Source organism: Scyliorhinus canicula, chromosome 4 (assembly GCF_902713615.1).
Source record: "Scyliorhinus canicula chromosome 4, sScyCan1.1, whole genome shotgun sequence".
Lineage (NCBI taxonomy): Eukaryota > Metazoa > Chordata > Chondrichthyes > Carcharhiniformes > Scyliorhinidae > Scyliorhinus > Scyliorhinus canicula.
Window position 1 is genome coordinate 191,402,614 of NC_052149.1, and position 27,797 is coordinate 191,430,410.

Sequence of the window (27,797 nt, forward strand, 5' to 3'; positions counted from 1 at the left end):
TTCTAGTAGATTTGGCAAGCATGATTTCCCTTTTGTAAATCCATGCTGACTTTGATTATACCACTGCTTTCCAAATGCTGTGCTATGAAATCCTTGATAGTGGACGCTCGCAACTTCTCTACTACCGAGGTTAGGCTCATTGAATGAAAAATGAAAATCGCTTATTGTCACGAGTAGGCTTCAATGAAGTTACTGTGAAAAGCCCCTAATCGCCACATTCCGGCGCCTGTACAGGGAGGCTGGTACGGGAATCAAACCGTGCTGCTGGTCTGCTTGTTCTGCTTTAAAAGCCTTTGATTTAGCCCAGTGAGCTAAACCAGCCCCTATTGGTCTACAGTTCTCTGTTTTCTCTCCCTTTTTGAATAGTGGATTGGATTAGATTTGGATTGGATTTATCCATCAAGTCTGCACCAGCCCTTGGAAAGAGCACCCTACTTAAGCCCACGCCTCCACCCTAAATCCATAACCCAGTAACCCCACCTAACCTTTCGGTCACTAAGGCAATTTAGCACATCCAATCCACCTAACCTGCACATCTTTAGACTGTGGGAGGAAACCTGAGCAACCAGAGGAAACCCACGCAGACACGAGGAGTAGGTGCAAATGCCACACAGTCACCCAATGCCAGAATTGAACCCAGGTCCCTGGAGCTGTGAGGCAGCAGTGCTAACCACTGTGTCCAGTACTCAGTAGAGAAGATGCGTGAAGAGATCAGTTCAGCCCATAAGAGGTTCATTGAGGAGTCTGGTAACAGCAGGGAAGAAGTTGTTTTTGAATCAGTTAGTGCGTGTTCTCAGACTTTTGTACTCCTGCCTGATGGAAGAGGTTGGAAGAGAGAATAACCCGGGTGGGAGGGGTCTTTGATTATGCTGCCCACTTTCCCAAGGCAGCGGTAAGTGTAGACAGAATCAATGGATCGGAGGTAATTTTGCGTGTTGGACTGGGTTGTATTCATGGCTCTCTGTAGTTTCTTACGGTCTTGGGCTGAGTAGTTGCCATAGACAGGCTGTGATGCAGCCAGATAGGATGATTTCTATAGTGCATCTCTAAAAATTCGTAAGAGTCAATGTTGACATGCCGGATTTCCTTAGTTTCTTGAGGAAGCATAGGCGTTTCTTGGTCGTAGCATCAACATGGGTGGACCAGGACAGATTGTTGGTGATGTGCACACCCAGGAGTTTCAGGCTATCAACCATCTCCACCAGAGCACCATTGATGCAGACAGGGATGTGTACGATACTTTGCTTCCTGAAGTCAATGACCAGCTCCTTAGTTTTGCTGAAGTTGAGAGAGAGATTGTTGCCGTTACACCATGTTAGCTTACATTAGCTACCCTCCAATCTGTAGGAACTATTCCAGAGTCCAAGGAATTTTGGAAAATGGCCACCAATGGATCTACTATTTCTAGGTCCACTTCCTTCAGTACTCTGGGATGAAAAAATTCAGGCCCTGGATATTTATCGACCAACAATCACATTAATTTCCCCAAAACCATTTCTCTACTAATACTAATTTCCATCAGCTCCTTACTAAAACCTGTTTCTCAGAACTTTTGGTATATTATTCATGTCTTCCTTTGTGAAGAAAGTACAAATTAGGTTCAATAGCCATTTCTTTGTTCCTCGTTGTAAATTCCCCCGTTTCTGACTGTAAGGGGCCTACATTCATTTTTGGCAATCTTTTTCTCTTTACACTCCTATATAATCTTTTACAGTCAGTTTTTGTGTTCCCACTAGCTTACTTTCATATTGTATTTTCCCCTTCTTAGTCAGCCCTTGGTCTGCCTTTGCTGAATTTTAAAACTGTTCCCAATCCTTAGGTCTATTGCTTTTTCTTGCTAATTTGTATGCTTCTTCTTTGCACCTATTACTATCTCTATGTTTCCTTGTAAGCTATGGTTTGGCCACAGTTCCTTTCTTTCTTGCACCAAATAGGAATAAACACTTTTGGAGTTGACCTATTCGTTCCTTGAATGCCTGTCATTCTCAGTCCACTGTCCTTCCTTTCAGAAATGTTTACCAGTCCATCATAGCCAGTTCATGCTTCATACCATCATAGTTGTCATTATTGAGGTTCAGGACTCCGGTCTCAGAAGCAACTACCTCACTATTCATCTTGATAAGAATTCTATCATGTTATCGTCATTCAACCCCAAGGGTTCTCTCAGAACTAGATTGCCAACTAATCCTTTCTCAATGCACAACACCCAGTCTAAGGTGGCCTGTTCCCTTGTTGGTTCCTCAATGTATTGGTCCAGAAAACTATCCCGTGTACACTCCAGAAAATTCCTCCTATATTTTACTGTGACTAATTTGACTCACCCAATCTATTTGCAGATTAAAGTCACCCATAATCACAGATGTTCCTTTACCACATGCATCTCTGATTTCCTATCAAATGCTATTCCCAACATAACCACTGCAGTTTGGTGGTCTGCATATCACCCCTACGAATGTTTTTTGCCCCTTGATGTTTCTGAACTCGACCCAGCCAGATTGCACATCATCTGTACTAATATCTTTCCTCAATATTGTATCAATATCTTCTTTAGTCAACAATGCAAATCCACGGGCAGCACGGAGGCACAGTGGTTAGCATTGCTGCCTACGGCGCTGAGGACCTGGGTTCAAATCCTGCCCCTGGGTCACTGTCTGTATGGAGTTTGCACATTCTCCCCATGTTTGCGTGGGTTTCACCCCCACAACCCAAAGATGTGCTGGGTAGGTGGATTGGCCACGGTAAGTTGCCCCTTAATTGCAAAAAATAATTGGGTACTCTAAATTAATTTTTAAAAAAAAAAAAAAAAAATGCAAATCCACCACCTTTTCCTTTCTGTCTGTCCTTCCTAAAAACTGAATAGCCCTCAATGTTTAGTTCCCACCATTGGTCACCTTGGAGCCAAGTCTTCGTAATTCCAACTATATCATACCCCTTTACATCTATCTGCGCAACCAATTCATCCATTTTATTTTGAATACTCCAAACGTTCAGGTACAAAAACTGAAGGCTCGTCCTTGAAACGTCCCCTGTCCCATCCCTACTATTTTTCACAGTGTCATTATCTGAATCTGGCTCTTGATCCCTCTGCACCTCCCCAGAACCGGTCCCAATGCCCCAAGAATCTGAAACTCTCCCCACACGTATTTATCCTATATATCCTGGTGTTTCTTCTCTAACTAGCACATGGCACTGGTAGTAATACTGAGATCATTACCTTTGAGGTCCTACTTTTCAACTTGCTTCCTAACTCCCTACATTCTGCTTTTAAGACCTTATCCCTTTCTTACACCTATGTCGTTGGTAGCAAGGTTCACCATGAACATTGGCTGTTCACTCTCCCCTTTCAGAATGTCCTGCAAGCGTTCTGAGACACCCTTGACCCTAGCACCAGGGAGGCAATGTACCATCCTGGAATCTCTTTTGCAGCCACAGAAACGTCTGACTACTTCCCGCACAATTGAATCCCCTATGACTATTGCATTTCTACAGGTTTTGCTTCTCTACTGTGCAGCAGACTCAACCGTGGTGCTACGAATTTGGCTGCTACTGAGAGGCCATTCCCCTTAACAGTATCATAGAACATACAGTGCAGAAGGAGGGCATTCGGCCCATCGAGTCTGCACTTAAGACCTCATTTCCACCCTATCCCCGTAACCCAATAACCCTCCTAACCTTTTTTGGTCACTAAGGGCAATTTATCATAGCCAATCCACCAAAACGGTACATCTGAATGCTCCTGCAAAACATAAAAACTACCTTATTCTATGCTATGATGTGGAGATGCCGGCGTTGGACTGGGGTGAGCACAGTAAGAAGTCTTACAACACCAGGTTAAAGTCCAACAGGTTTGTTTCAAACACGAGCTTTCGGAGCACGGCTCCTTCTTCAGGTGAATGGAAAGGCTTGTTTTATTCTATGCTGCATTTGGTCCCCAACCCCTGAAAACAGCCTCATGCCCTGGATATACCTTTATCCAAGGCCAGAAACTGGGCAGACTGCCCGGTCTTGCAGCAACCTAGATTATCTTTGAGCCTCTTCATTTCCATTCACAGCCTGCTGGCCATATGTTAATTTCCCCCTCCTCAAAACTGGCTCAGTTTTCCGCCATGACTATTAAACAGCCAGCAGAACATTGCTCAGGGCAAAATCTACCCCAGTGTTCAATATGCTAATTGCATCTTGCATGCTTGTTTGCTTTGTTCTGTCAGTCAAATTCAAATTTGTTCAGTAGCTGAACTAAAGTCTAACAAAAACCTAAATGTTTTAACAATTGTATTTGATCCTATGAGGAGGCAGATTTTTCAATTTGAATGTCCTGGCACATTAGGAAGTGTAGCTCTAGGCCGAAGAGCATCCTTTCTATTTTAATTTCTGTGGATCTTTGACAGTCATACACTATTGTGGAAGATATATCATGATTTTCTTCTGTTCCTGGTTGAACATAAAAGAGGATGTAAAGTATAGGTTAGATTTTCTTGCAAACACCATTGATTAGAAAGCACTTGACACAGCAGGTCAGCATCAGAGAGTTCATTACCCTAACAAGCAAAGATTAGCTTTTATATCCTTTTGTCACACCTTTGGAAGGGTATGAATTCTCAGAGCAGCACCACAAACAATGATGTTTTTTCCTGACATTAGATTAGACTCATTTGAGTTGAAATCTTTTTTCATTGGCGTTAAGAAAAATTAGAAAATGCCCCCCTTATTTTGCTCCCTGCTCATTCTTTTTAGAGAACTTGCCATTCATTGTCCAATGTAATAGAAATGTCGAATGCTAATGTAGTGATGAAAACAGATGTGTTTTAAAGACTCTGAAGATGACTCCAAATGTCAACTCTGTTTCTCTCTCCACAGATGCTGCCAGACCTGCTGAGTTTTTCCAGCGTTTCTGTTTTTATTATCAGATTTCCAACAGCCGCAGAATTTTATTTTTATTTTTTTCCAATGTATGTGTTTTTGCTGAATATTTTGTGATTTGCACCTGAACATTCCTCATCTACGCAGGGAGAAAAGGGCATTGCGGGGCATCATGGATTACGTGGAATGATAGGATTAAAGGTAAAGTATAAATTTACTGCTTTTTATAAATATACTGTGGGGTGGGGTGGGGGGGGGGGGGTCAGAAAATACAGACAGTGGACTTTCCTTTGTCTAACTCTCTGCCCCCGAGCTGTCTTAAATTATATGGGGGGAGGGGGGGGAGTTGGTGGGAGAGGCATCAGGCGACATGTCCTCCTTTGGACCTATTGTGACAGTCATGGAGGGCCTCGCCCTGGTCCATCAGGTGTTTTACCAATGGCAAGGGCAAACTCATGTCATGCCTGAAGCCCAGCAACCTTAGCTGAGTAGCGTGGTGCTGACCAAGGGTGGGATGACCTCTTTTGTGACACCCTCTCCCTTGGCTCCTCCTCGCTGTTCAACTCTAATATGCATAAGGGCTGGTTTAGCACAGGGCTAAATCACTAGCTTTGAAAGCAGACCAAGGCAGGCCAGTAGCACGGTTCAATTCCGATACCAGCCTCCCCGAACAGGCGCCGGAATGTGGTGACTAGGGTCTTTTCACAGTAACTTCATTTGAAGCCTACTTGTGACAATAAGTCATTTTCATTTTTCATTTCATTTCAGATTTACCAGATAGTGATCCCCCCATCGCAATGTCTCGCGCGATCGCTTTCGATCTTGTAAGGTGTGGCGAGCCGGGTAGAGAAATTTCCCAGCATCTACCAGCCGTGCTGCCTTTTGGGCGCAATGTGGCCGGTAGACCGTGTCCATGGTATTTTTACGAACGCTGGCCAAAAGAGCCTTGTACAGCAGAACGTACCCATGACACAATCCTGAGGCCCAACCCAAACTTCTCCAAAGCTGCAAAGGGGTACCTCCACTGCACCCTATCAAATGCCTTTTCTGTAACCAATGACACAATTATCTCTGGCTCCAGCCTGACCTCTGGGGTAAGAACCACATTCAGCAGTCGCCACACATTGGACGCCAGTGGACAGGCCACAATGTCAAGTGTGATAGGCAGAATTTTTATGAAAGACTCTAAAACAACCAGCATCATTCAACCAGATTCAATTGAAGGGGAAGGATGAAATGTGAAGCTGTCCATCCTTTTTGAATAGTTTCAGCAATGTTGCTAATGATAAGATAAGTAAAAGCAAGAGTTGAATCAGAGTTCTCTCTACTTCCCGTTCCACAGAAAGTCAACTTCATCTCTCATCTCCATCGTTTCTGACCTCCAACAGCTCCCCAATGCCTAAGGCCTAAAGCATTTGGTAGAAAATATTTGTCCTTATCTATTAATCTCCTTCCGGTTTTTCTATCCTGCCTATGCAACTGTCTCTCGAACAATATCCCAGCTTGTACTCTCCACCCATCAAAACATAGTTTACCGAAGGTGACAGAATCTTTAGACATCATGCAGTAACATTCTGAAGATTCCACATTGCTGGTCTCACCGCTTCAGTCACACGTTTTCTCACCTCACTTACCTCAGGCTCAGATTTATGCTTGGTGTTCTCAGGATACAAAGCACCGAGGGATGTTCCATTATTTTAAATGTGCTTTCGAGGTACATACAAACACACCAATTAGGAACAAGAATAGGCCACTCGGCCCCTCGAGCCTGCTCCGCCATTCAGTAAGATCATGGCTGATCTGATCGAAACCTCAACCCCCGCATTCCCACCTACCCCCGATAATCTTTTACCCATTGCTTATCATGAATCTGTCTATCGCTGCCTTAAAAATGTTCAACGACTCTGCTTCCATCGCTTTTTGAGGAAGAGAGCTCGATGAACTCACGATCCTCTGACAGAAAATCTGATAAAATTCCATTTACTCTCACAGCACCGGAAAATCCCAGCTGCAAACGAGGGCGAAAGATTTTGGCCTGTCTTAAACGGGCAACTATTTGTTTTGAACAGTGACTCCTAGTCCTAGATTCTCCCACACGAGGAAGCATCCACTCCACATCCATCCTGTCAATACCACTCAGGATCTTAAAGATTGCTTCTAAACTCCAACCTTGCTTCTAAACTCCAACCTTACTTCTAAACTCCAACCTTGTCTCAAAAGACAATCCGCCGATTCCAGGCATTAACCTAGTAAACCTTTTCTCAATTACTTTGAACGCTTTTACATTTTACCCTGGAGATAGAGACCAATACTCATAGAATCTTAGAATGTCTACAGTGCAGAAGGAGGCCATTCAGCCCGTCAGGTCTGCACCAACTCTCAGAAAGAGTACCCTACCTAGACCCATGCTCCCACCCTATCCCCATGACACCTATCTTTTGGACACTAAGGGACAATTTATCATGGCCAATCCACCTAACCTGCACCTCTTTGGACTGTGGGAGGAAACCGGAGCACCCGGAGGAAACCCACGCAGACACGGGGAGAACGTGCAAACTGCACACGGACAGTGACCCAAAGCCGGGATTGAACCCCCGGTCCCTGGCACTGTGGGGCAGCAGTGCTAACCACTGTGCCACCGTGCCGCCCTGCATGCTGTACACAGTGCTCGAGATGTGGCCTTACCAGTGCCCTGTACAACTGAAGTATAACCCCCCTACTTTTGTCATTAATTCCCCCTCACAATAAATGATAACTCTCTATCAGCTATCCCAATTAATTGTCGTAACTGCACCCTTGTGAATCTGATTGATGGTTTTCCGTAGAACAAGAGTTTCTCGAAGACCAAAGCTGCCAGACAAATTAATTTGGCAGCTTAAAATTATTTTGTGAGCAGATGTAAATACTATTTTAATTAAAAATGTCTGCACATACGATCCATAAGGATAAATCAATGGAGGCTCGCATTTTGAGTCTGAAAGGTAGAAAGGTTGGCACATGATTTAATTACTATTGAATAACATGCACTTAATTAAATCATAAAACACGACAGTATTTAATTATGGTTGCACTGAATTTTAATCTGCAGTCATCAGATTTTAACAAAGATATCATGGAATTTGTTTTAGGGAGAACGTGGAGAAAAAGGTGAAAAGGGGCAAGCAGGGCTGAATGTAAGTAGTCATTTTGTTGGATTATGTTCATTTCTGGAGTTAAGGTTTAATACTACACAGAGATAAATAATACAGATTATCAGGCAAATCTGATATTCCACATATATATCTGTTTCTTTCTGAAACAATGTGACCAAATTACCCTTTAGCTGTGCTTTCTCAACCCAATGGAAGCCCCCTCAGAAGTGACCACATCAGTAGAATTCTCCAAGACACCTGTACTCTAGGGGCACGATTCTATCAAAAGGCAACAAAGTCCCCCAGCAAGCACGTTTAGCTGCGTGTTTCCCGGCACTCGCAGTGCCCAGAAACACATGGCTATTCAACGGGTTGTGTGGTCAGGATGACCCACCACGGGACTGGGTGGTGCCCAGGCATGGACCCCCATTGCAACGACCTGCAAGGCAGCCATCATTCTGCGCACCCCACTGAACATCCACCCTGGCCCATGGTTCTGCAGAATGCCACCAACCGTTTGGGTGCCCCCACCCCACCCTCCGCCAAACCATCCTCCTGAACGGATGCGACCCGCCGGAAAGGCATCACGCGGCCTACCCAGGGCAACGGCCACAGTAGCCCCTACAGGGCGGATGGGGGCAGCGGAGTACACCGCTGGCAAGCACAGCACCAGCCAATGGTAACGCTGGCAGCAGGGACGGGCGCCAGGGCGAGAGGCCCCCACGGATCCGGCCACCGACAGGGCTCGGGGTGCAGAGAGGAGGGAGGCATGTGGGTCATTGTCCGCAGTGCCAATCGGGGGCACCATGTAGCCCAGTGGACCCGGTTAGGCACAGGGGTACGCACCATGCTAACATGTCAGCCTTTTACCCCCTGGATGTTGGAATTTAAACAGCAATGGTAACCTTCCTCCTAGTTGCCGCAGCCCTGGGGGATGCACTGCGGCTGTATGAGCTGCAGCTGCTCGAGGAGGATGAAGCTGCAGCAGCGGAACATGCAGCAGCAGAACAGGAGGCAGCCGCTGAGGATTGAGAGGTGGCTGCCCAACAGGCCGAAGAGGAGGAGGTGCAAAGGAGGCGCCGCATGACGCCTCGCGTGTACTGGCACCGCCTGTCATTCGAGGACCTATCGGACCAGGCATGCCGTCGAAGACTCCGGCTGAGCAGGGGGACAGTGTGACATATCTGTCAGATCACAGTGCACCTGGCACCACGGGGGTAAGGGGGAGGACACCCCTGCCTGGTGGCCGTCAAAGTGATGGTCGCCCTGAATTTCCAAGCCATGTGTCTTTCCAGGCGCCGAGTGGTGACCTGTCCGAGATCTCACAGAGCTCGATGCACTGGTGCATCTGTGCATCACGGAGGCCCTATATGCCCAATCGGCAAAACACATCCACTTCAATATGGACCAAACCCACCAGGATGCCCAGGCAGAGGGGTTCACCGCCATCGACAGGGTTCCCTGGGTCCAGGAGGTGATCGACGGGATGAATGTCCCCCTACGAGCACCTGCAGATGACAGGCCGATCTTCACAAACCGAAAGGGGTTCCACTAGAATGTGCAGCTGATATTTGACCATCAGATGCGCATCATGCATGTCTGCGGCCGATTCCCGGGCAGAGTGTATGATGCCTTCATACATTCATGCTGCGACTGGGGCATGATTGAGCGGTGCTTCAGCCTCCTGAAGTTGCGGTTCAGGTGCCTGGACAGCTCTGGCGGGTCCCTCCAGTATGATGCTGAAAGGGTTGCCGGGATCTTGCGGCCTGCTGAGTCCTCCACAACATCGCAGAGGGGCGATATGCTGGAGGAGGGGGATGAACGTCAGGCCTTGTCCAACGAGAAGGATACAGGCGAGGGCAAGGATTGGCAGGACATGGGGCCTACGGAGGCCCATAACGTGTGCACCAGGGCCACCGCACATGGACACTCTGATCAGGAGTCTGGCACATGGACACACTGGCCAGGGGCACGGACACCGCATCCCACCTCCACACACCCCCTCAGCCACACACACATCCTGCCTGCAACCCCCTCCATGATACCTACGTGCCACACTACGGGGTGTGGGTCCTGGGTTGGCAGCAACAGCAAAATGGGCCATGGCATGGAGGGTGATAACAACCCGCTCTGCGATGAGCCCTGCTGCTCCACATCCGATAATAACACCAGACTGCTGCCCACATTAGCACTTCCCACCTTCCACCTGGGTGATCCCTGCTTGCGAGCTGGCCATTTCATCAGACGGTCCCATCGAATCCCTGGAGTGGCGAAGTGGGGAACCTGGGGCGTGGGGGGGGGGCGCGGGATGGAGGAACACTGGAGTGGTGAGCGCTGGCTGAATTGTGGCCTCTGAGCCCAGCCCACCTCCAACATCTGCCCATTCCGCACCCCTGCGCCAGCACAGACCAGCCCACCCCTCACACCCTTCTGACAGAGCACCGAGGCAAGTTGTAATATTTTGAACAGGTATTTAATGTGAATAAATATATACCATCATGCCATAGCCCCTATAACTAAACTCTACTCCGCACCCGTGCCAACTTAATTGGTGTCTAACTTTCTGGCCGTACAGGTCCTAACACTACATCTAGGTGGATCCCCAGACGGCACAGCAGGAGGGGAAGTGGCCTTCCGTGATTCCCAACCTGCGACCTGACTCCCCGTTTGCGGACAACTTCTGGGGCGCCTGGGTCTGGATGGGCACAGCTGTGGCTCAGGTGTCCCATGTGGCATGGCGCTGCCATGTTCTGCCCGCTGCCCATGAGATGTGCCAGGGACAGGAGGGGGAAGTGGGTGGGTGGTGGGGGAGTCTGAGATGCTACGGTGTTCTGGCACCTCCCCTGTGGGAGTCACCTGCACAGGCCCCATCACCTCATACTCCGTCAGGGTGCCCATTGGCCCCTGGTCTACTCCATGGCTTGGGGTGCGAGCAGATCTAACCCCTGGGTCTCCCCCACTGCCTGTCGCTGCCAGTCCTGGAGGTCTGCGCTCGTCTTGGCCAGAGTCTGCATGCTCACCACCTGGAGCACGGCGAGTGGACCACCTCCATCTGGGACTGCGCAACATCAAGCTGAAACTGTGCCATCACCTTCTGGGTTTGTGCCACATCACCCAGTGACTGTACCATCTCCCTCTGGGACTGGGACACCTCCCTCTGCATCTGTACCACATCGGCCAGTGCCTGGGAAATGCCAGCGACGCTCTCAGCCATGGCCCGCTGTGACTAGGCCACACTGAGTAGCGCCACGGCAATGTCCAGGTGGCTCTGGCACATGGCTGCCTGTGAGAGGGCAGCCCTGTCCTGGGCCTTGGCCACCACCTGAACAGATTGCCCCAGACCTTGGACATGCTGGTCCATGACCGAAACCCTCAGCCCCAAGGCCTCCACTGCAGACGCCACCTGTGCAGTATTTGCCTGGGTGGCGCGCATGGTGGCAACACCTCCGGCTCCTGACGCGGTTAAATGAATCCACCTCCACCTGTGCAACGTGTTTGACAGTCCGACGCATGCAGCCCGGGGGCTGGGTAGCTGGTGGCTTCAGCGCCCAAGGAGCCGGTTATGGTGGCCGGTATGGATGCCGGCATCTGGTGCAGGATGGGAGTTCTGCCTGCCTCCGTCCGGGTTGGGGAGTGTGGGGTAACGAGTGTGTAGTGCTAGAGGCACAATGCTGCTTACTCATCCTGGCTGCCTTGAGGAGGTGGTGCAGTTTTTTACAACAGTTGTGCGGTTGTTTTACACAAAAAACTATGCAAAATCCAAGTTTCATCAATAAGCTTTACATTCTCAAATAGGAACATAAAGAAGCGCACTGCAAAATGTCACTAATTGCAGTCTTTGTTGCTCTCATTTAATATTCTATTTAAAGTTTGGACTGCAGACCGGTGTTGCTGGTGGCACTCATGGCCTCTGCAACTTCCGCCCAGGCACAGCGAACGGCGGCGGCTGGCAGCCCCCTTCCCGGGCCGGGGTACAGGGGGACCCGTCTCTCTTCCACAGCGTCCAGGAGAGTCTCAAGCTTGGTGTCCATGAATCTCGGGGTCACTCGCCTTGCTGCCATCTTGTTGGCTGGGACAGTGTGTGGGAGGCGTGAAGTGTGTATATGCGGCTGCAGCTTGTCAGCCTCCTGAGTGCCAATCGCGAATCCAGCAAATCCCTCATTGTTCCTTATTGGAATCGATTGTGTTCCACATGGGGCGAGTCTGTTAACAGTCGCTGAATTGGTCCATTTTAGGTACCAGTTTTGCTGTAGTGGAAGTTGACAAATCCTGCCCCAGCATCAACACTTAGCCTCAGGAACAGAGAATTCCGCCCATGATCTTTTGGCACTCCTGGCTCATCTCTAATGAACACACGTAGCATTAGGACCACTTTCACTGGTGCCAGCAGCCAGTGAAAAGTTACTGATTACCTTTTGTGTGCTGGGCGCATTCCTGGTGTGAAGGAAGATGAGATATCATCCAGGTGCAGTGAGGGAGGTATGGGATGAGCACTGTTTGTATCTGGGGTTGGCACCAGAGAAGTCACTTAGTCCATGTTTCAGCTGAAGGATTTGAATTGATTTTCTCAACCTGTTCAACTAATATCTCCTCTATATATGTTATCAACTTGTATGAAGGGTCAAAAAGGTGAACAAGGAACAACAGGGATAATAGACTATGATGGAAAAATTCAAGAGGCGCTGCAGGTAATGTTTTCACAGCAAATTTCACAGAATTTGAAAATGTAAAATTGAAAGGAACCTGACACAAAGATTGTAACAAAAACGTGTACGCTAAGTGCCAAAGATTTACCATTCTGGTTTACTCAAAAGGCAAATGTTTTCATCAACTCCCAAGGGTTTTATCAATATCCGGATTTGGAATGGTGAGAGGATTTATTATTGCAGTCTTCATTCAGCTCGATCTAAGGTAGTGTTGGGCACCTGCGACCCTGGGAACCATATGTAGCCCATCAGGCTTCTGAGGATGGCCCATGAGACACTTTGTTGACCATTGCCCAAGTGCAGAGTTACCACATTCCACGGCATTTATATCCACGCTTTTTTTTCCTACCTGTATGACTGAAGTGACACGCAGGTGAAGTGAGCTGTGTGCTGATTGCACACAGCATTCACTATGAGTCGATTTTGTTTTTACCATTTGACGTTGATAGACCGATTACTATATCAATGATTAAGCATTTTCTATAACTCGTTAAGATATATTCAGCATGTATTAAATGTATTCAATCTTATTCATTTTTAAAAATAAATTTAGAGTACCCAATTCATTTTTTCCAATTAAGGGGCAATTTAGCATGGCCAATCCACCTACCCTGCACATCTTTGGATTGTGGGGGGCGAAACACATGCAAACACGGGGTGGATGTGCAAATCCACATGGGCAGTGACTCAGAGCCGGGATCGAACCTGGGACCTCGGCGCCGTGAGACTACAGAGCTAACCCACTGCGCCACCGTGCTGCCCTTCAATCGTATTCATGAGGTTATGGTTAGCGAACAAACCTGAATTCAATCTTGCCGCCCACCTAGATGAAGGAGAGCCACCTTTGAGGCCCACTTGCCAGCTTAGGTTACCCATCACTGTTTAAGCTATCTCCCATTGTTACTCCAGGGTCAATGTGGTACTTTGAAATCCAAGTTAACATTTTTAAAAAAGATGTACATGTAATGGTTGTATCCAGTTGCTCCTTAGCTGAGAACCAAATATCCCAATTAAAACACCAAGGCCGGGTTTCTCTGAGTTTCCGCGCTGAAATCGCGCTCGGCGAGGGGGCGGAGAATGTGGCGTCAGACCCCCGATTGGGTCCGACGCCTTCCCGGAGAATTGCCGCCAGTTGCGTGCGCGCAGTTGCCCTGCCGCCGGTCGGGGGCCATTGAAAGAGGCCCCCGCGGCGATTCTGTGCCGGCAATGAGCCAAGTTCCACCAGCGTGGTTCCACCCTGTGGGAGCTCAGACTCGCTCGCAGCTGTGGTGGGCGGCGAGGGGATCCATTACCGGCCAGGATCGCCATCGGGGGCCACCAATCTGGGTGGCGAGCACACGCGATCTCGGGGGGGGGGGGGGGGGGGGCCTATTTCTTCAGGGCTGGCCCGCTGTGTGAGTCCGCCATGTTGCGTGGGTCTGGCGCTGCAGGTGGCCGCCGCACGCATGCGTGGACCCGTGGACGGACGTGCAGGGCCCCGTATCGGCAGCCGGAGCTGCATGGAGCATTCCGGGGCCCTGCTAGGCCGCTTCAAAACGGAGAATCACTCTGGACTTTTTTCCAGAAATTCGGGCCCGTTTTTTCGCGGGTGTTGGGATATAGCCCCATTATTGGAGAATCCGGCCCCAAATTCTATATTGCAATTCAGATCAGATTACTCTCACATCCTGCTCGAAAATAAAGACAGCTCTGGTATGATTATACATACCGAGGAGTATAGTGGCTTTAGCTACAATACTCAAAATTGTCAAGCATTTCCAAAAAGCATTCACAATATTGCAGCATTTATCTGTTCACATAGTACCTTCACTCAGTTCTTGAACTGTCAGAATTTATGAACAGGAAAAGGTCTTTAACCCTCTGAGCCTGTTTCACCAGTCAATTAGATCTGTGTACTATTTCTATATGCTCACCTTTGAATCAGATGCCTAAATATATTTGGTTAACAGAAATCTATCACTCTCAGATTTAAAGTTTTTTTTAAATATAAATTTAGATTATCCAATTCATTTTTGTCCAATTAAGGGCAATTTAGCATGGTCAATCCACCTAGCCTGCACATCTTTGGGTTATGGGGGCAAAACCCATGCAAACACAGGGAGAATGTGCAAACTCCACACAGTGACCCAGAGACGGGATCGAACCTGGGACCTCAGCGCCGTGAGGCAGCAGGGCTTACCCACTGTGCCACCGTGCTGCCCTCAGATTTAAAGCATCTAATGATTTAAAGCATGATTTAGCATCTAAAAGACAGTTCGAAGTGTTTCCTCATTTCACTGCAGAAAGCTCTGATCTGACTCTAATCTTTAGACAATACGTCCTGGGCCTGGACCCCCCAACTAGCTGCTTCTCTCCATCTATCATAAGAAAAGTAATTGTGTTAAAAGACAAGAAATGAAGATAATTTTCCAACGTCGCATTTCCATTCAAGTGGACGTCACTGGCTGGGCCGGTATTTCTTGCTCATCCTTTCATCCACTTTTTAAATGGACCAACCTTAAAAAAGCCTAACCTGCAGCAATCACACACTAGGGTGGAACAACAGTCTGGGGGGCAGACTTTTCCCCCTCAGCAGACAGGAAGTCCCACCCTCGAGAGCAGCCAGCTGATCAGATTGGCCTGCAGTTCCAGCAGTCCCAGCTGTGCCCAAAATTAGTAGTCTGCATTGCCAGGCCTACAGGCATCTCCACGAAGAAGAGCAGTGGCCACCGGAGTGAGGTAAGTCCCTGGGTTATAGAGTATCTATAGGGCATGCTGGGGTGGAGGGGAGATCTGGGCTTTGGAGGAAAGGTGGGGAGGAACAAAGAGGAAAGGGATGACAACCCAAAGTGCAGAGCACCTCCCAATTTATGTGCCTCCCCCCCCCCCCCCCCCCCCCCCCCCCATCTTTTCAAAGTTGCAGTTTTACAAACTGGCTCGCTGGCCACTGTTCAGCCTTTTATGACAGTGAAGGCAGATTGAGGCCCTGAATTCCCACCAAATTGGGCAGCTCAGGGTCTCATTAGGCCTAAGGATAGGTGGCCGATTGGGCAGCACAGTCACCCTCCGAGGGAAAGGGTCAGGGGAAGGAAGTGGGCTGGTGACCTGACATACTTTATGTGCCTCTGCCAAATACTGGGCACGTTGCCGTAAAATCCAGCCCAGCTTTTCTCTGGGAGGCCAAATGCTATTCCGTGATAATCAGCCAGTTATCTGGGCAGCACCATACCTCCGGTTGGATAAAGTCCCCTGTAGGGTGGATACCAGTTACAGTGCGAGGCAAAGTGACTAGACAGTGTTTAATCACAACGGCGATTTATGTAGCAAAGAAGAACTTTATGTAGAGAACAGAACAACTCCAACATTGGGCTAATTCCATCGACTCCAAAGCTGACACTGACCGTACCCCAAAGCCAGGTCCATGTCTAGACACCCAATAGACTGAGGTTCGCGCACTCCATCCTCATAGGCTCCAGGCAGGTCACTTGGCCGGCGAAGGATCGCCCCTTAAAGGGGCCAGGCAACCACATTCCTCCCCTCAAAAGTTCCTTTACAGGTCGCTGAAGTACAAAAGAAGAAAGACTCTTGTTTACAATTATATACAGACAAAGAGAGTTGCAGTAAGAGAGCTCAAGCAAAGTTCATAGGATAAGTCTTATCGGGTGACTTTCTAACTCTCGCTGAATGCCTCAACTTGGCAACCAGCTTCTCCACCTTGAGGCACCTGAGTCCTCAGCAGAGGCAGGGAAATCTGTAGATTCCGAAAAGGGGTAGTACTGACTACATCTTCAACTCCTTCTGTGGCCCCTCATAGAACAGTACAGCACAGAACAGGCCCTTCGGCCCTCAATGTTGTGCCGAGCAATGATCACCCTACTCAAACCCACGTATCCACCCTATACCCGCAACCCAACAACCCCCCCTTAACCTTACTTTTTAGGACACTATGGGCAATTTAGCATAGCCAATCCACCTAACCCGCACATCTTTGGACTGTGGGAGGAAACCGGAGCACCCGGAGGAAACCCACGCACACAGGGGGAGGACGTGCAGACTCCGCACAGACAGTGACCCAGCCGGGAATCGAACCTGGGACCCTGGAGCTGTGAAGCATTTATGCTAACCACCATGCTACCGTGCTGCCCATGGTTCCTCTTGAGAAGGTTTTGGTTCTACCATGACTGACTCAGCCAATGGTACACTGGTTACCTGGACTGGTTACACAACCCAGGGCAGGGGCGACAATTTCTCTCCTTCTCAAATGATCAACGTGTTTTCTAGCTTCACGGCTCCATAGTTCGATGTCATAAGACACTGGCCCAGTCCTGGCAACAACCCTTCCAGGCATCCCCTCTGATCCTCCTCCAAAGTTCTACAGGTAAACTAAATCATCTGTTTGAAAAGACCTGTCCCCCTTGGTTGCATTATGACGGCCTTTCTGTGAGGCTCGCTTAGCCTCCACCCTCCCCGACAAATTTGGAAAAACGAGGTCGAGCCGGGTCCGCAGACGCCTGTCCATTAACAACTCAGTCGGGGTGGTCCCTGTGGTGGGGTGCAGGGGCGTATTGTATGAGGGCAAGAAGCCAACTAAATGAAGCACCAGTGGCTGGTTACACTGTTTTTCCACTGATCCTTTAAAGGTTTGGACAACTTTCAGACAGCCTGTTTGAAGTGGGGTGGTCGGGGACCATCCTTATGTACTGGATCCCATTGGGTTTAATGAAGAGTTGAAACGATTCGGCTGTGAAGGAGATACCATTGTCTGAGATGATCACCTCTGAGACGCCGTCTATGGCAAAGGTTTGGCGCAGCTTGTCAACAGTGGTTGCCGTCATTGTCGAGCATAAGCTGGACATCCAGCCACTTCGAGTGGGCATCCACCACAATTAATAACATAATTCCCAAAAAAGGACCTGCAAAAACAATGTGGAACCTCGTCCACGATCGCCCGAGCCACACCCAAGGGAGCACATTCGCTGCAGGTGGAAGGGTGTGTTGAGTCTGACACTTTTTGGTGTAAAATATAAGTCTGACGCAAAATAATTTTGGCATTGCTTCTGGCTCTGTAGATCTTTGCTTTCACTCTCTCTGGAAAACCTTGTATTTCTGTCAACGTTCCTGGAAAACCCCATCTGTGATGCTGAATATTTCTAGCCAATTTATTTTCATTTTCTTCAGTCAATCCTGCGCTATGAGACTTGGCCTTGTCCTCTGACTATGATTAAAGGCAGCTGGGCTGACGGGTGTTGGTACAATAAGTGTACTGATGCCATCTCTAGTATAGGTTGTTAAGGTGGCCGATGTACTGCTGAGGTTCACAGGCTGCAGCGATCCTGCAGATCCCTAACCGTTTGCCCACCCACTCCTGTGGCAGCTGCCCCTGTATTGAACTCCATCTTAAGCTGACGGCCATTGACAACAAGGGCAATCTCAATGTGAAGGGGATTTTATTTATTCTCACCATGTTGAACTTATATACTTTGGACTTTTCTTCAGGGTCTTCTTCAAGCTTGTCCACTGGAGTCACCAAATGTTTTTTTTCAAGAACTTGGAGTAGTCTATCTGGCTTGTATGTGGCCTTTTTTTAAATTACATCTTAAACAGATGAATTCCTTATACTTGGATCTGTCTTGGCAACGCTCTTTCCCACAACGATAACAAGCTTCTAACCCTTGTGACTGCCGGTTACTTTTCTTCTTCTCTGTCTCAGCTGCTCCTTCACTCCAGGAATCTCGAGCGGCTGCTTTTTCCCGCCATAACTGGTTTGCCTCGCTTTGCACGCCTTATAGTTCAAAAGTGCTTTGTTCAGCGCTTTCACTCGCTTGAGCCAATTCAACCGCTCTGTCCAAGGATAGCTTTGTTTCTGCTGCCAACCTCTTCTAAATATTTCAGTTGTTGAAGCCACAGACCAACCGGTCATGCAGCATGTCACTGAGAGAAGTACCAAATTTACAATGTTCCGACATTCGTCAAAATCTGGCTACAAAAGCAGATACCGTTTCTCCAGAACCTCTAATGGCTGTATGAAATTTATGGTGCTGCATAATAATGGAGGGTCAGGGATTGTAATAGTCCCTCACTAGTTACACCAATTTATCAAAGGACTTAAAAGTCTGAAGGATTTCACACGAGGTTGTATGTTCGTGGGCCGCAAGCTGTAAGTAATGTTACTTTCTGTTCATCTTCTGCCATGATTTCATTGGCAGCGAAAAAGTATCGGAGCCTTTCGACATATCGGCCCCAATTTTCAACTTCCAGATCAAACGGTTCAATTTTCCCAAATAGTCGTAAGGCTATTCGACTGCTGACAGCCTTTTACCTTTTCAGGACTCTGGGAGGTCACTCTCCACCCCCTTCCAATTTTTGACTGGATTAATTCATTGCCATTGTCAATGTTGTAATGCAAGGCAAAGTAAGGCATTGTCAAATCACAACGGTGACCTATTTAACAAAAAGGTTTAGGTACAGAACAGTACATCACCATTGCAGATCTTGTTCCTTCGACTCCAGCTTACTCTGATGATACCCCAACAGCTAGGCCTGTGCCTGGACACCCGATAGGCTGAGGTTTGCACGCTCCATCCCCATTGGCTCCTGGCAGGTCACGTGGCCTGAGAAGGATCGCCCTTAAAGGGGCCACACTACAAAATTTCTCACCCCTGAGAATTACTGGCCAATCAGAGGCTGGCAGCTCTCCATTTCTGGAACCGTCAGTGGGAATAGTGGCCATTGTCAGTACCACACTGGGGCCAACCATATGGATCGCCGATTGTTTCCCAGCTGGAGGTGAGTGTGAATGGAAGAAATTATATATATATATACATGGTTTGAATTTCCAGGTGGCTACTCCACTGACAGAGAAAGGGAACTACAGGTCTCCCCTATGAGCAGCAATGATTGACCCTTCTAAATTGTGGAGGCAGGATCATTGACACCATTAAAGCTGTATTGGCAGCCCCTGTACTAACAAAGGTCCGGGAAGTTGAAGCATCGTCAGATCCTTCCAAGACACCAAGTAGCTTGATTCCTGAAGGAGCTGTAAGATCATCCCTGGCCGGGGCAATATGGTGGCGCAGTGGGTTAGCCCTATAGCCTCACGGCGCTGAGGTCCCAGGATCGATCCCGGCTCTGGGTCACTGTCCGTGTGGAGTTTGTACATTCTCCACGTGTTTGCGTGGGTTTCGCCCCCACAACCCAAAGATGTGCAGGCTAGGTGGATTGACCATGCTAAATTGCCCCTTAATTGGAAAACATGAATTGGGTACACTAAATTTTTCTTTGAAAAATAGATCATCCCTGGCTGGTAATCATTTCCCTCCAGGATCAACTTCCTATTCCTCCTGCGCTTTGAGGTCTTTTGAATGCTCTCCCAAGCTTCACGGAAATTCTCTGGCCAGCAGACATTCTGGCCGGGATTGTCCATTGCGAGTCAGCCTCGCTACCGCTGCCAGCGAGATTGGAGAATTTGGCCAAATCTATGTTCACTGCAGTGGGATCGAAGAATCCTGCCATCTGTTCTCATTCCCTCAGCCCTGTATTAAGTACCCCCCCCCCCCCCCCCCCCCTCCAGCACACACCAATCCTGCAGAAGGTGACCAATTAGTTAGGGTTGTTCGAAACCTGTACCTGGCCAGCAAAGTTTAAAGGAGGGCTGAACCTAAAACTGGATTGTGGGTCTTAATTGCCGCCATATTGTTTCAGCCTACAGTGCATTTATTTTGGGCCCAAACTGTAAATTCCTACCCAATATTTTTGATATTCACATGTCTTAATAGTGATGCCGTTAAAATGTGAGCTTCCAATTGGTGTTTATTATTTTTTAGGGTATAACTGGTCCGAAAGGGAACTCAGGAATCCCAGGAGTCCCGGGAATTCCAGGACAAAAAGGTGAAAAAGGAGAAATCGGTTTCTCTGGTCCACCTGTAAGTGTTAATCTAAATGTATTTAATTTCTTAAGAATGAGTGCATATCCTCAGTATACATAAATAAGATGTCAGATGTCAATAAAATGGAAAGCGTGAAAACTTACTGAGAAATATACTAGCTGTTTATAATTCCTGCTCCTCGGTTTTTGGTCCTTCTATAGAATTCTCCACCCTTATCTCTCCTATCCTGAATAAACTGACCCCTGCTGGGTATCAATCCTCACATCACTAAGAAGCAGATTATCTGGTTGCCATTGCTTTGTGTGGGACTTTGCTTTGCCAAAATACGTTTCCTACATTAGAACAGTATCTGCACATCGCCTTAGCTGCAAAGAGACATCCTGAGGCCCTAGAAAGTGCCCTTTTCTTCAGTGCCGCTTCTCAGGTCTGACCCAAGCCTTTACTTCAGACGGGTGGTATATTTAAACGGTAGGCTTGCAGATCATGAAAGTACAAACAAGAGCTTTATTGGAAAGGTGTTTACTCTACAGGCTGTTAGGATAGACTGCCCAATTGCCCGCACAAATAACCGATGCGTCATCAATGCGTCACATGATCTGACTCTTAAAGTGATGTTGTTTCAATTAGGAACAAACATGAATACACAACACTTTCCTCCCCCTTTACATTAAGAGGTTCCTGCAATGAAACACAACATAACATTAACAATCAAAATTTACAATATAAGCAACTAATAAACACAACAGTCAGTAAGTTAGACGTTTTGGAGGATGTTAATTTCTAGGTGGGTGTCAGCGAACCTCAGCCGTCTGCTTTTTCATGGTGTCTGTAAGTTTTGGTGTAGTTTGGGCATCGTCCATTGTTTTTTAAAAATTTTTTATAAATTTCAAATTATTTTTTTCCAATTAAGGGGCAATTTAGCGTGGCCAATTCACTTACCTTGCACATCTTTTGGGTTGTGGGGGCGAAACCCACGCAAACACGGGGAGAATGTGCAAACTCCACAAGGACAGTGACCCAGAGACGGGATCGAACCTGAGACATCGGCGCCGTGAGGCAGCAGCACTAACCACTGCGCCACCATGCTGCCTATTGACATCGTCCATTGTTTTACCTCAACTAGAGTCAATGTAGGATTTGGAGATTGACTTGGTGTTAAAATATCCTCAACTGGGATACTGTCTTCCACAGGTGCTTCTGGTATTAATAGCAAATTACTGCGGATGCTGGAATCTGAAACCAAAGAGAAAATACTGGAAAATCTCAGCATGTCTGGCATCATGTGTAGGGAGAGAAAAGAGCTAACGTTTTGAGTCCAGAAGACCCTTTGTCAAAGCTGTTTATGGTCTTGTCAGGTTCTAAGGAATGTCTAGGTCTTCACTTGGCACAGTTTGTTGTGGACTCTTGGTGGACTGTGTCTAGCATCTAGTTTTCATTGCTAAAAGTTGATCAGCATGTCTTCCCTACACTACACTGCCCTACGTTTGAGCAATGTAGGAGACCATCCTGTCTGTGTGCTAAGACAATGGTAGGTATCCACCTCTCACTGGTGGTATAGCACCTTGCCAATAGGTCCTGACCTTTCTGAAAAACATGACGTTTAGTCCTGTTCTCACATCACAATTCCTGACTTTGCTGTTTCCTCTCAACAATTTCAGCTTCAGCAAATCAAATGCAGCATTTAACTGAAATTTTATCATGTGTAATGTTGGAGAACTTTGGATTGCTGAATGTGTTGTATTCCTGTACCTCATCGGAAATTGGCTTAGTCGTTTTGACAATGACCCTTGCTCATGAGTTACCTTCAATGGATGTTTAATTATCTGAACAAACCTTTCAGCCAGCCCATTCGTGGCAGGTTGATAAGGTCCGGATCGGATGTGTTGGATTCCGTTCTGCAGTAGATAATTTGTGAATTCATACGAGAGGAACTATGGCCCATTGTCGGTAACAAGTTTTAAAGAAAATTTAGAGTACCCAATTCTTCTATTTTTCCAATTAAGGGGCAATGTAACGTGGCCAATTCACCTACCCTGCATATCTTTATGGGTTGTGGGGATGAGACCCACATCGACACAGAGAGAATATGCAAACTGCACACGGACAGTGGGTCACTAACAAGTTATTCAGGGTAACCGAATCTTGCAGAAATTTCACCCAGTCTTTCAATTATTCTTCCCGTGGACATAGTATTCACAATGGTGACTTCAGGCATTTTGAGAGCACGTCTACCACAATGGAAATCATTCTTTCTTTGAATGCGGCTCCTTTTCTGTAGTCATAATCTTCTAGTCTCTGGTGTGTAGCATCTAAATTTTGAAGATGCTATTCTTCATTCTTTCCAAAAACTAAGATAATACCTAAGTAGCACTAGACTCATTCTAGACTGCTTAGAATTTGATCCATGGCAATGGCTCAAATGGAACAACACAGGTGGGGAGATGATGCCAAATGGAAGTCTTTTATATCTTTATTAAATTTAAATTACTCATTTATTTTCCAGTTAAGGGGCAGTTTAGCATGGCCAATCCACCAACCCTGCACATCTTTGGGCTGTGAGGGTGAGACTCATGTAGACAAGGGGAGAATGTGCAAACTCCACACCGACAGTGACCCAGGACTGGGATGGAACCGGGGTCCTCGGCGCTGTGAGGCAGCAGTGCCAACCACTGCACCATCGTGCCACCCTGGAAGTCTTTTATATCTCAATAGCCCTTTGTGTGTCACGATTGTCAAATATTGTTATGAATCTGCATCCACATTTATCTGGAGATAAGTTTGACTAAGGTCAACTTTACTGAACTCCTGTACTCCAGCCAACCCAGCAAGTAAGTTGCCAATTAAGGGAATTCACCTGAGGAAGGAGCTGCGCTCTGAAAGCTCGTGTTTGAAACAAACCTGTTGGACTTTAACCTGGTGTTGTAAGACTTCATACTGTGCTCACCCCAGTCCAACGCCGGCATCTCCACATCATGGCCAATTAAAGGCAGAGGGCGCTGCTCCGCACACTATACTGGACTGATAGTGACCTTAAAATCACCACGTATTCGTACCACACCACCTTTCTTCATCACAGGTACTATCAGCATAGTCCATTCACTTAGATTAATGAGTTTGAGAAGCCCTGTCTTAACCAGCCTCTCTAAATCTGCCTCGACCTGCGGCCTGATGCCGTCCAACACTGACCTAGCCTTTAAACATCTTGCTTGGCTTTCCTGCTGAATCTTTAGCTTGACTGAGATCTCTTTAATGCTTCCCAGCTCTCCATTAAAGACATTGGCATGTTTCTTTAGAATCTTCATTCGACCTGTTTCAGACTCTGACATGAGATTCACCTTGGCCCAGTTTACTTGATTCTCTCTAGCCAGATCCTCCCCATTCGGGCTGGATAGTTACCTTTAACGACGTGCAGGGACAAGTCTGTGGTCTGTCTGTTTAGCTGCACATTTGCATCAATAAGGCCCCACAATGGGACCACTTCCCCAGTTTAGGTTTTTAGTGTTATCTTTCAGGGTTTTAAGGTGGTATGTCATAGTTTCTCTTGGTTAACAGTTTCTGGTACAACAAAACTGCTGCTTCAGGGCCGCCTTCATTTTAATTGGTTTGTCTGTCCAGTAGAGGTGTGACCCAGCAGCATTTGTTGCACCCACACGGCACAGGTGGCACAGTGGTTAGCACTACTGCCTCACAGCTCCAGGGTCCCAGGTTCAATTCCGGCCTTGGGTGACTGTCTGTGTGGAGTTTTCACTTTCTCCTTGCGTCTGCGTGGGTTTCCTCCAGATGCTCCGGTTTCCTCCCACAGTCAAAAGATGCGCAGGTTAGCTGGATTGGCCATGCTAAATAGCCCCTTAAGGTTAGGTGGAGTTACTGGGGATAGGGTGGGTTTAAGTAGGGTGCCCTTTCCAAGGGCCATTGCAGACTCAGTGAGCTGAATGGCCCCCTTCTGCACTGTCAATACTACGATTCTTACAATGGCCAGTACATTCAACGGCAGTGCGTCAGCTGATTGTGACCTTTCTGTATCACATGGATCCCTTTCCCTCTATTCAGTTTTCCATTTGATGCCCTTGGTTCATGCTTTTTTTAGTTCTTGTTTGGAACTTATTGTTTTGGTCCCCAACACTCACATTTGGTGAGCCCTTTTTTACCACAATTCCTGCATTTTACACCCTTACACCAACAATCTGCTACTGCATGCCCAGTTTTTGCACATCAGTAACTGATGTGTTGGGCAGGCTGGGTCTATGTGGACTGTGTTCCATGCAGTGTAGAGACAGGCTCCCAACACTTGATGAGATGCAACACGATTTTATTTAACATCTAACTATATTACATGCTTAACTGTGGGTTGACACTATGCTGACTTGACTGGAGACCTGAGGCTAGCCTGACCAGACTAACTGACTACCACATGGTGTGTGTTCTAGCTGCTGCTCACGAGCTCTGACTGTCTCAGAGGCTGGATCCCAAGAGAGCGGGAAACCTGGTGCCCTCTGGCTTTATAGTGGTCGTGGCCTGTCTGGTGATTGGCTGCTGTGTTCTGTGTGCTCACTGGTCATCCTCTGTGTCAATCACTGCCTGTCTGCACTCCATCATATACCTGGATGTATATTATGATAGTGACCATTTAAAATTTGTATCTGTGTTCAGGTCTCAGCCGACATTTTATGGACTCTGGAGCTCAAACGTAATTATTGGGCTTCCTTAGGTGCTAATTCTATAGTGATTGGGACTCCCAAAAGCTTTCTTTAGATTTAAGTTGATTTCTGTTCATTGGCTTTTCTGGATAGCTTCGCTTCTTAACCTACACATTAGTCTGTTTCTAATGGTGGCGTTCAAGACATCACCAGATTTACTGTACTCAGCTAATTTCTTCAAACCTGTGCCCATAAACATTGCCAAATGTGGACCCACTGGGGACGGGGTTCACTTTATGTTTGTTGGGGGGGAGGAACCCCCAATGCTGATGATGATGGTGGGGGGGGGGGGGAGAGAGACCCAATGCTTGATGTGTAGGGGGTGCTGGGGAAAGGTAATTTTCTATGCTGATCAAGTTACCATTTTCAAACGGCACCCCAATCTCCTAGCTGGCTCTTTCAGGGCCTGCCCTGCCATAGTGGTAGAGTAAACCACACCCCCTAAATTTTGCTTTTCAGATCGGCTCAAAATGTGGACTACATGTGATGATATGATCTGCATACTCGTCTGCCATGGGGCCAGAACGTCGGCTTACCATTGGCCCTGGTCGGTCATGTGCCTCTCGACCGATTGGCCGAGAGGCTGAGTTAACCACGCCTCTATCAACGAGGTATAAATGCTCAGAAGCCTGACGATCGTCCCTTTCCACTGTAGACGATCGCCAGGCTGTGTTCTAGTTAATTAAAGCCTGACTTTGGTAAATCACTCGCCTCACGTGCAATCGATGGTGCATCACTACAAACTCGCTGTGCAGCTGGAGAGCTACATGCCAGGATTCTGCCACTCTGAAAAACTATAGGAAAATTCTGCCCAAGTTATTTTACCTTCAAGGCTCCTCCTTGATTATGTAACCTATATGAATAATTCATATTGCTAATGAAGCTTCTAACTAATTCTCCAGACTCACTGGCTCCAATGCAAGGTTAGAGGTCAACTCTGACCCTGCGTGACACACACAGGCTACCTTTAATTGTAATAAATTCCAGACCTGTTTGAATTACATTTATTTCAGACTTGCTTATCAGTTTTTCAATCACACACTCCTATTTGCCTACAGTTAAAACTTTAATTACTGAAACTAAATGTTGTGTCCAAGAATATGTAAGCCATGCCCTAGGTATTTGCAACGCCGAATTCTGCAGTCCCCAACAAGCCATTCAATCTTCCTCTCAATTAAAGTATTAATATTGTGGCAGATTGGCTATTACCAGGGTCAAGCAAATTTGATGACATTATTTTGTGCAAAATTCAACATGCTGCTCAACCAAGTTGTTTTCAACCTCATAACCTCTTCTTCGCCTATTTCTACTTCTGTAACATTGCCCACCTCCATCCTTGTCTACCAAATTGCCACTGAAACCCTCATATATACTTTTGTCACCTCTAGATTTTTTTACACCACCCTCGATAAACTTCAGTTTATCTGACATTCTTTGCTCTTAATATAAGACAGCGTCAAGTTCTGTTCACCTATAGTCCTAATCTTATTGGCATTCAGTAACTGTGCTATAGTTTCAAACATGTGTTTCAAGCCATGCATGGCCTCACTCCTCCCTATCACTGTAACCTGTGCAAGCGCTAAAACATCGCTGAACTCTCAATGCTTCTGACTCCTGTCTCTTGTGTCTACGTTTTAACAACAATCATAATGTACAATACAGAAAATAGCTTACATTACAGCAATAATTTGATAAACTCATATTTGGAAGAGAAATGAAATGAGAAGTAGAAGGAAAGAACAAAAAAGGGAAAAAATAAATAAGAAGAATCATAGGACAGATAGAGTTTCACCTAATATAATATATACAACCTAATTAGGGTTAGTTATGTGAAAGTAGCAAGCTGCAGTCCTTCAAAATAATCTGGAAAGGTTGCCAAGCTACATAAAATCTACCAGTGCAGCCTCTTATAGTGTACTTTATTTTCTCAAGTTTGAGATTCTGGCTAAAATCACTTCCCCAATTGGTAAAGGTGGGTGGACAGATTAATTCCAGTTCAATAGAATAATGCCAACAATGTTGATAAGGTGGTGCATCAGTCTGAATTCTTATAAGAGGGATGCCATTTTGTACCACCCCAAAGAGTGCTGGAATAGGAGAAGGTTCAATGTTATTCCTAAAAATATAAGCGTGCTTGAAATGCTTTTGTCCAAAACAAAGCCAATTTAGGATATAACCAGTATATATGAATTAGAAGGGCTGAGGCAGCATAGCATTTATCACAGGTTGGATCAAAATTTAGAGAAGTTAGGGCGCGGTCTACCCACAAGGGAACAAAGTCCCCGAGCGAGTGCAGTGCCGAGAACCACATGGCCATTCAACGCAACTCGCTTTGAATAAGGGACCTAAATGGGGAACGCACGACCGAGGCCACACAAAGCCCCGTTTTTTACAATGGGAAGCTCCGCTCACTGGAACTCCATTTAAAAATGGCCGTCAGAAAAATCCAGGAACGCTCTAAGTCAAGAGGATTGCTCAGAATCGGGGACATAATTTGGCGCGGATCCTTCAGATTTATGCCTTTGTTCCAAATTCCTT

At 47.0% G+C, this 27,797-nt stretch overlaps 1 protein-coding gene across 1 annotated transcript in view; it reads left to right on the forward strand.

The window, feature by feature from the left end:
* Nucleotides 1–27,797, forward strand: part of LOC119965257 (collagen alpha-1(XXIII) chain-like) — a 241,183-nt gene that overhangs the window by 190,256 nt on the left and 23,130 nt on the right. The window contains exons 10-13 of the mRNA XM_038795758.1: nucleotides 5,008–5,061; nucleotides 7,989–8,033; nucleotides 12,611–12,679; nucleotides 20,500–20,598. Of these exons, the coding sequence (XP_038651686.1) occupies nucleotides 5,008–5,061; nucleotides 7,989–8,033; nucleotides 12,611–12,679; nucleotides 20,500–20,598 (267 nt within the window). The remainder of the gene's footprint in view (nucleotides 1–5,007; nucleotides 5,062–7,988; nucleotides 8,034–12,610; nucleotides 12,680–20,499; nucleotides 20,599–27,797) is intronic.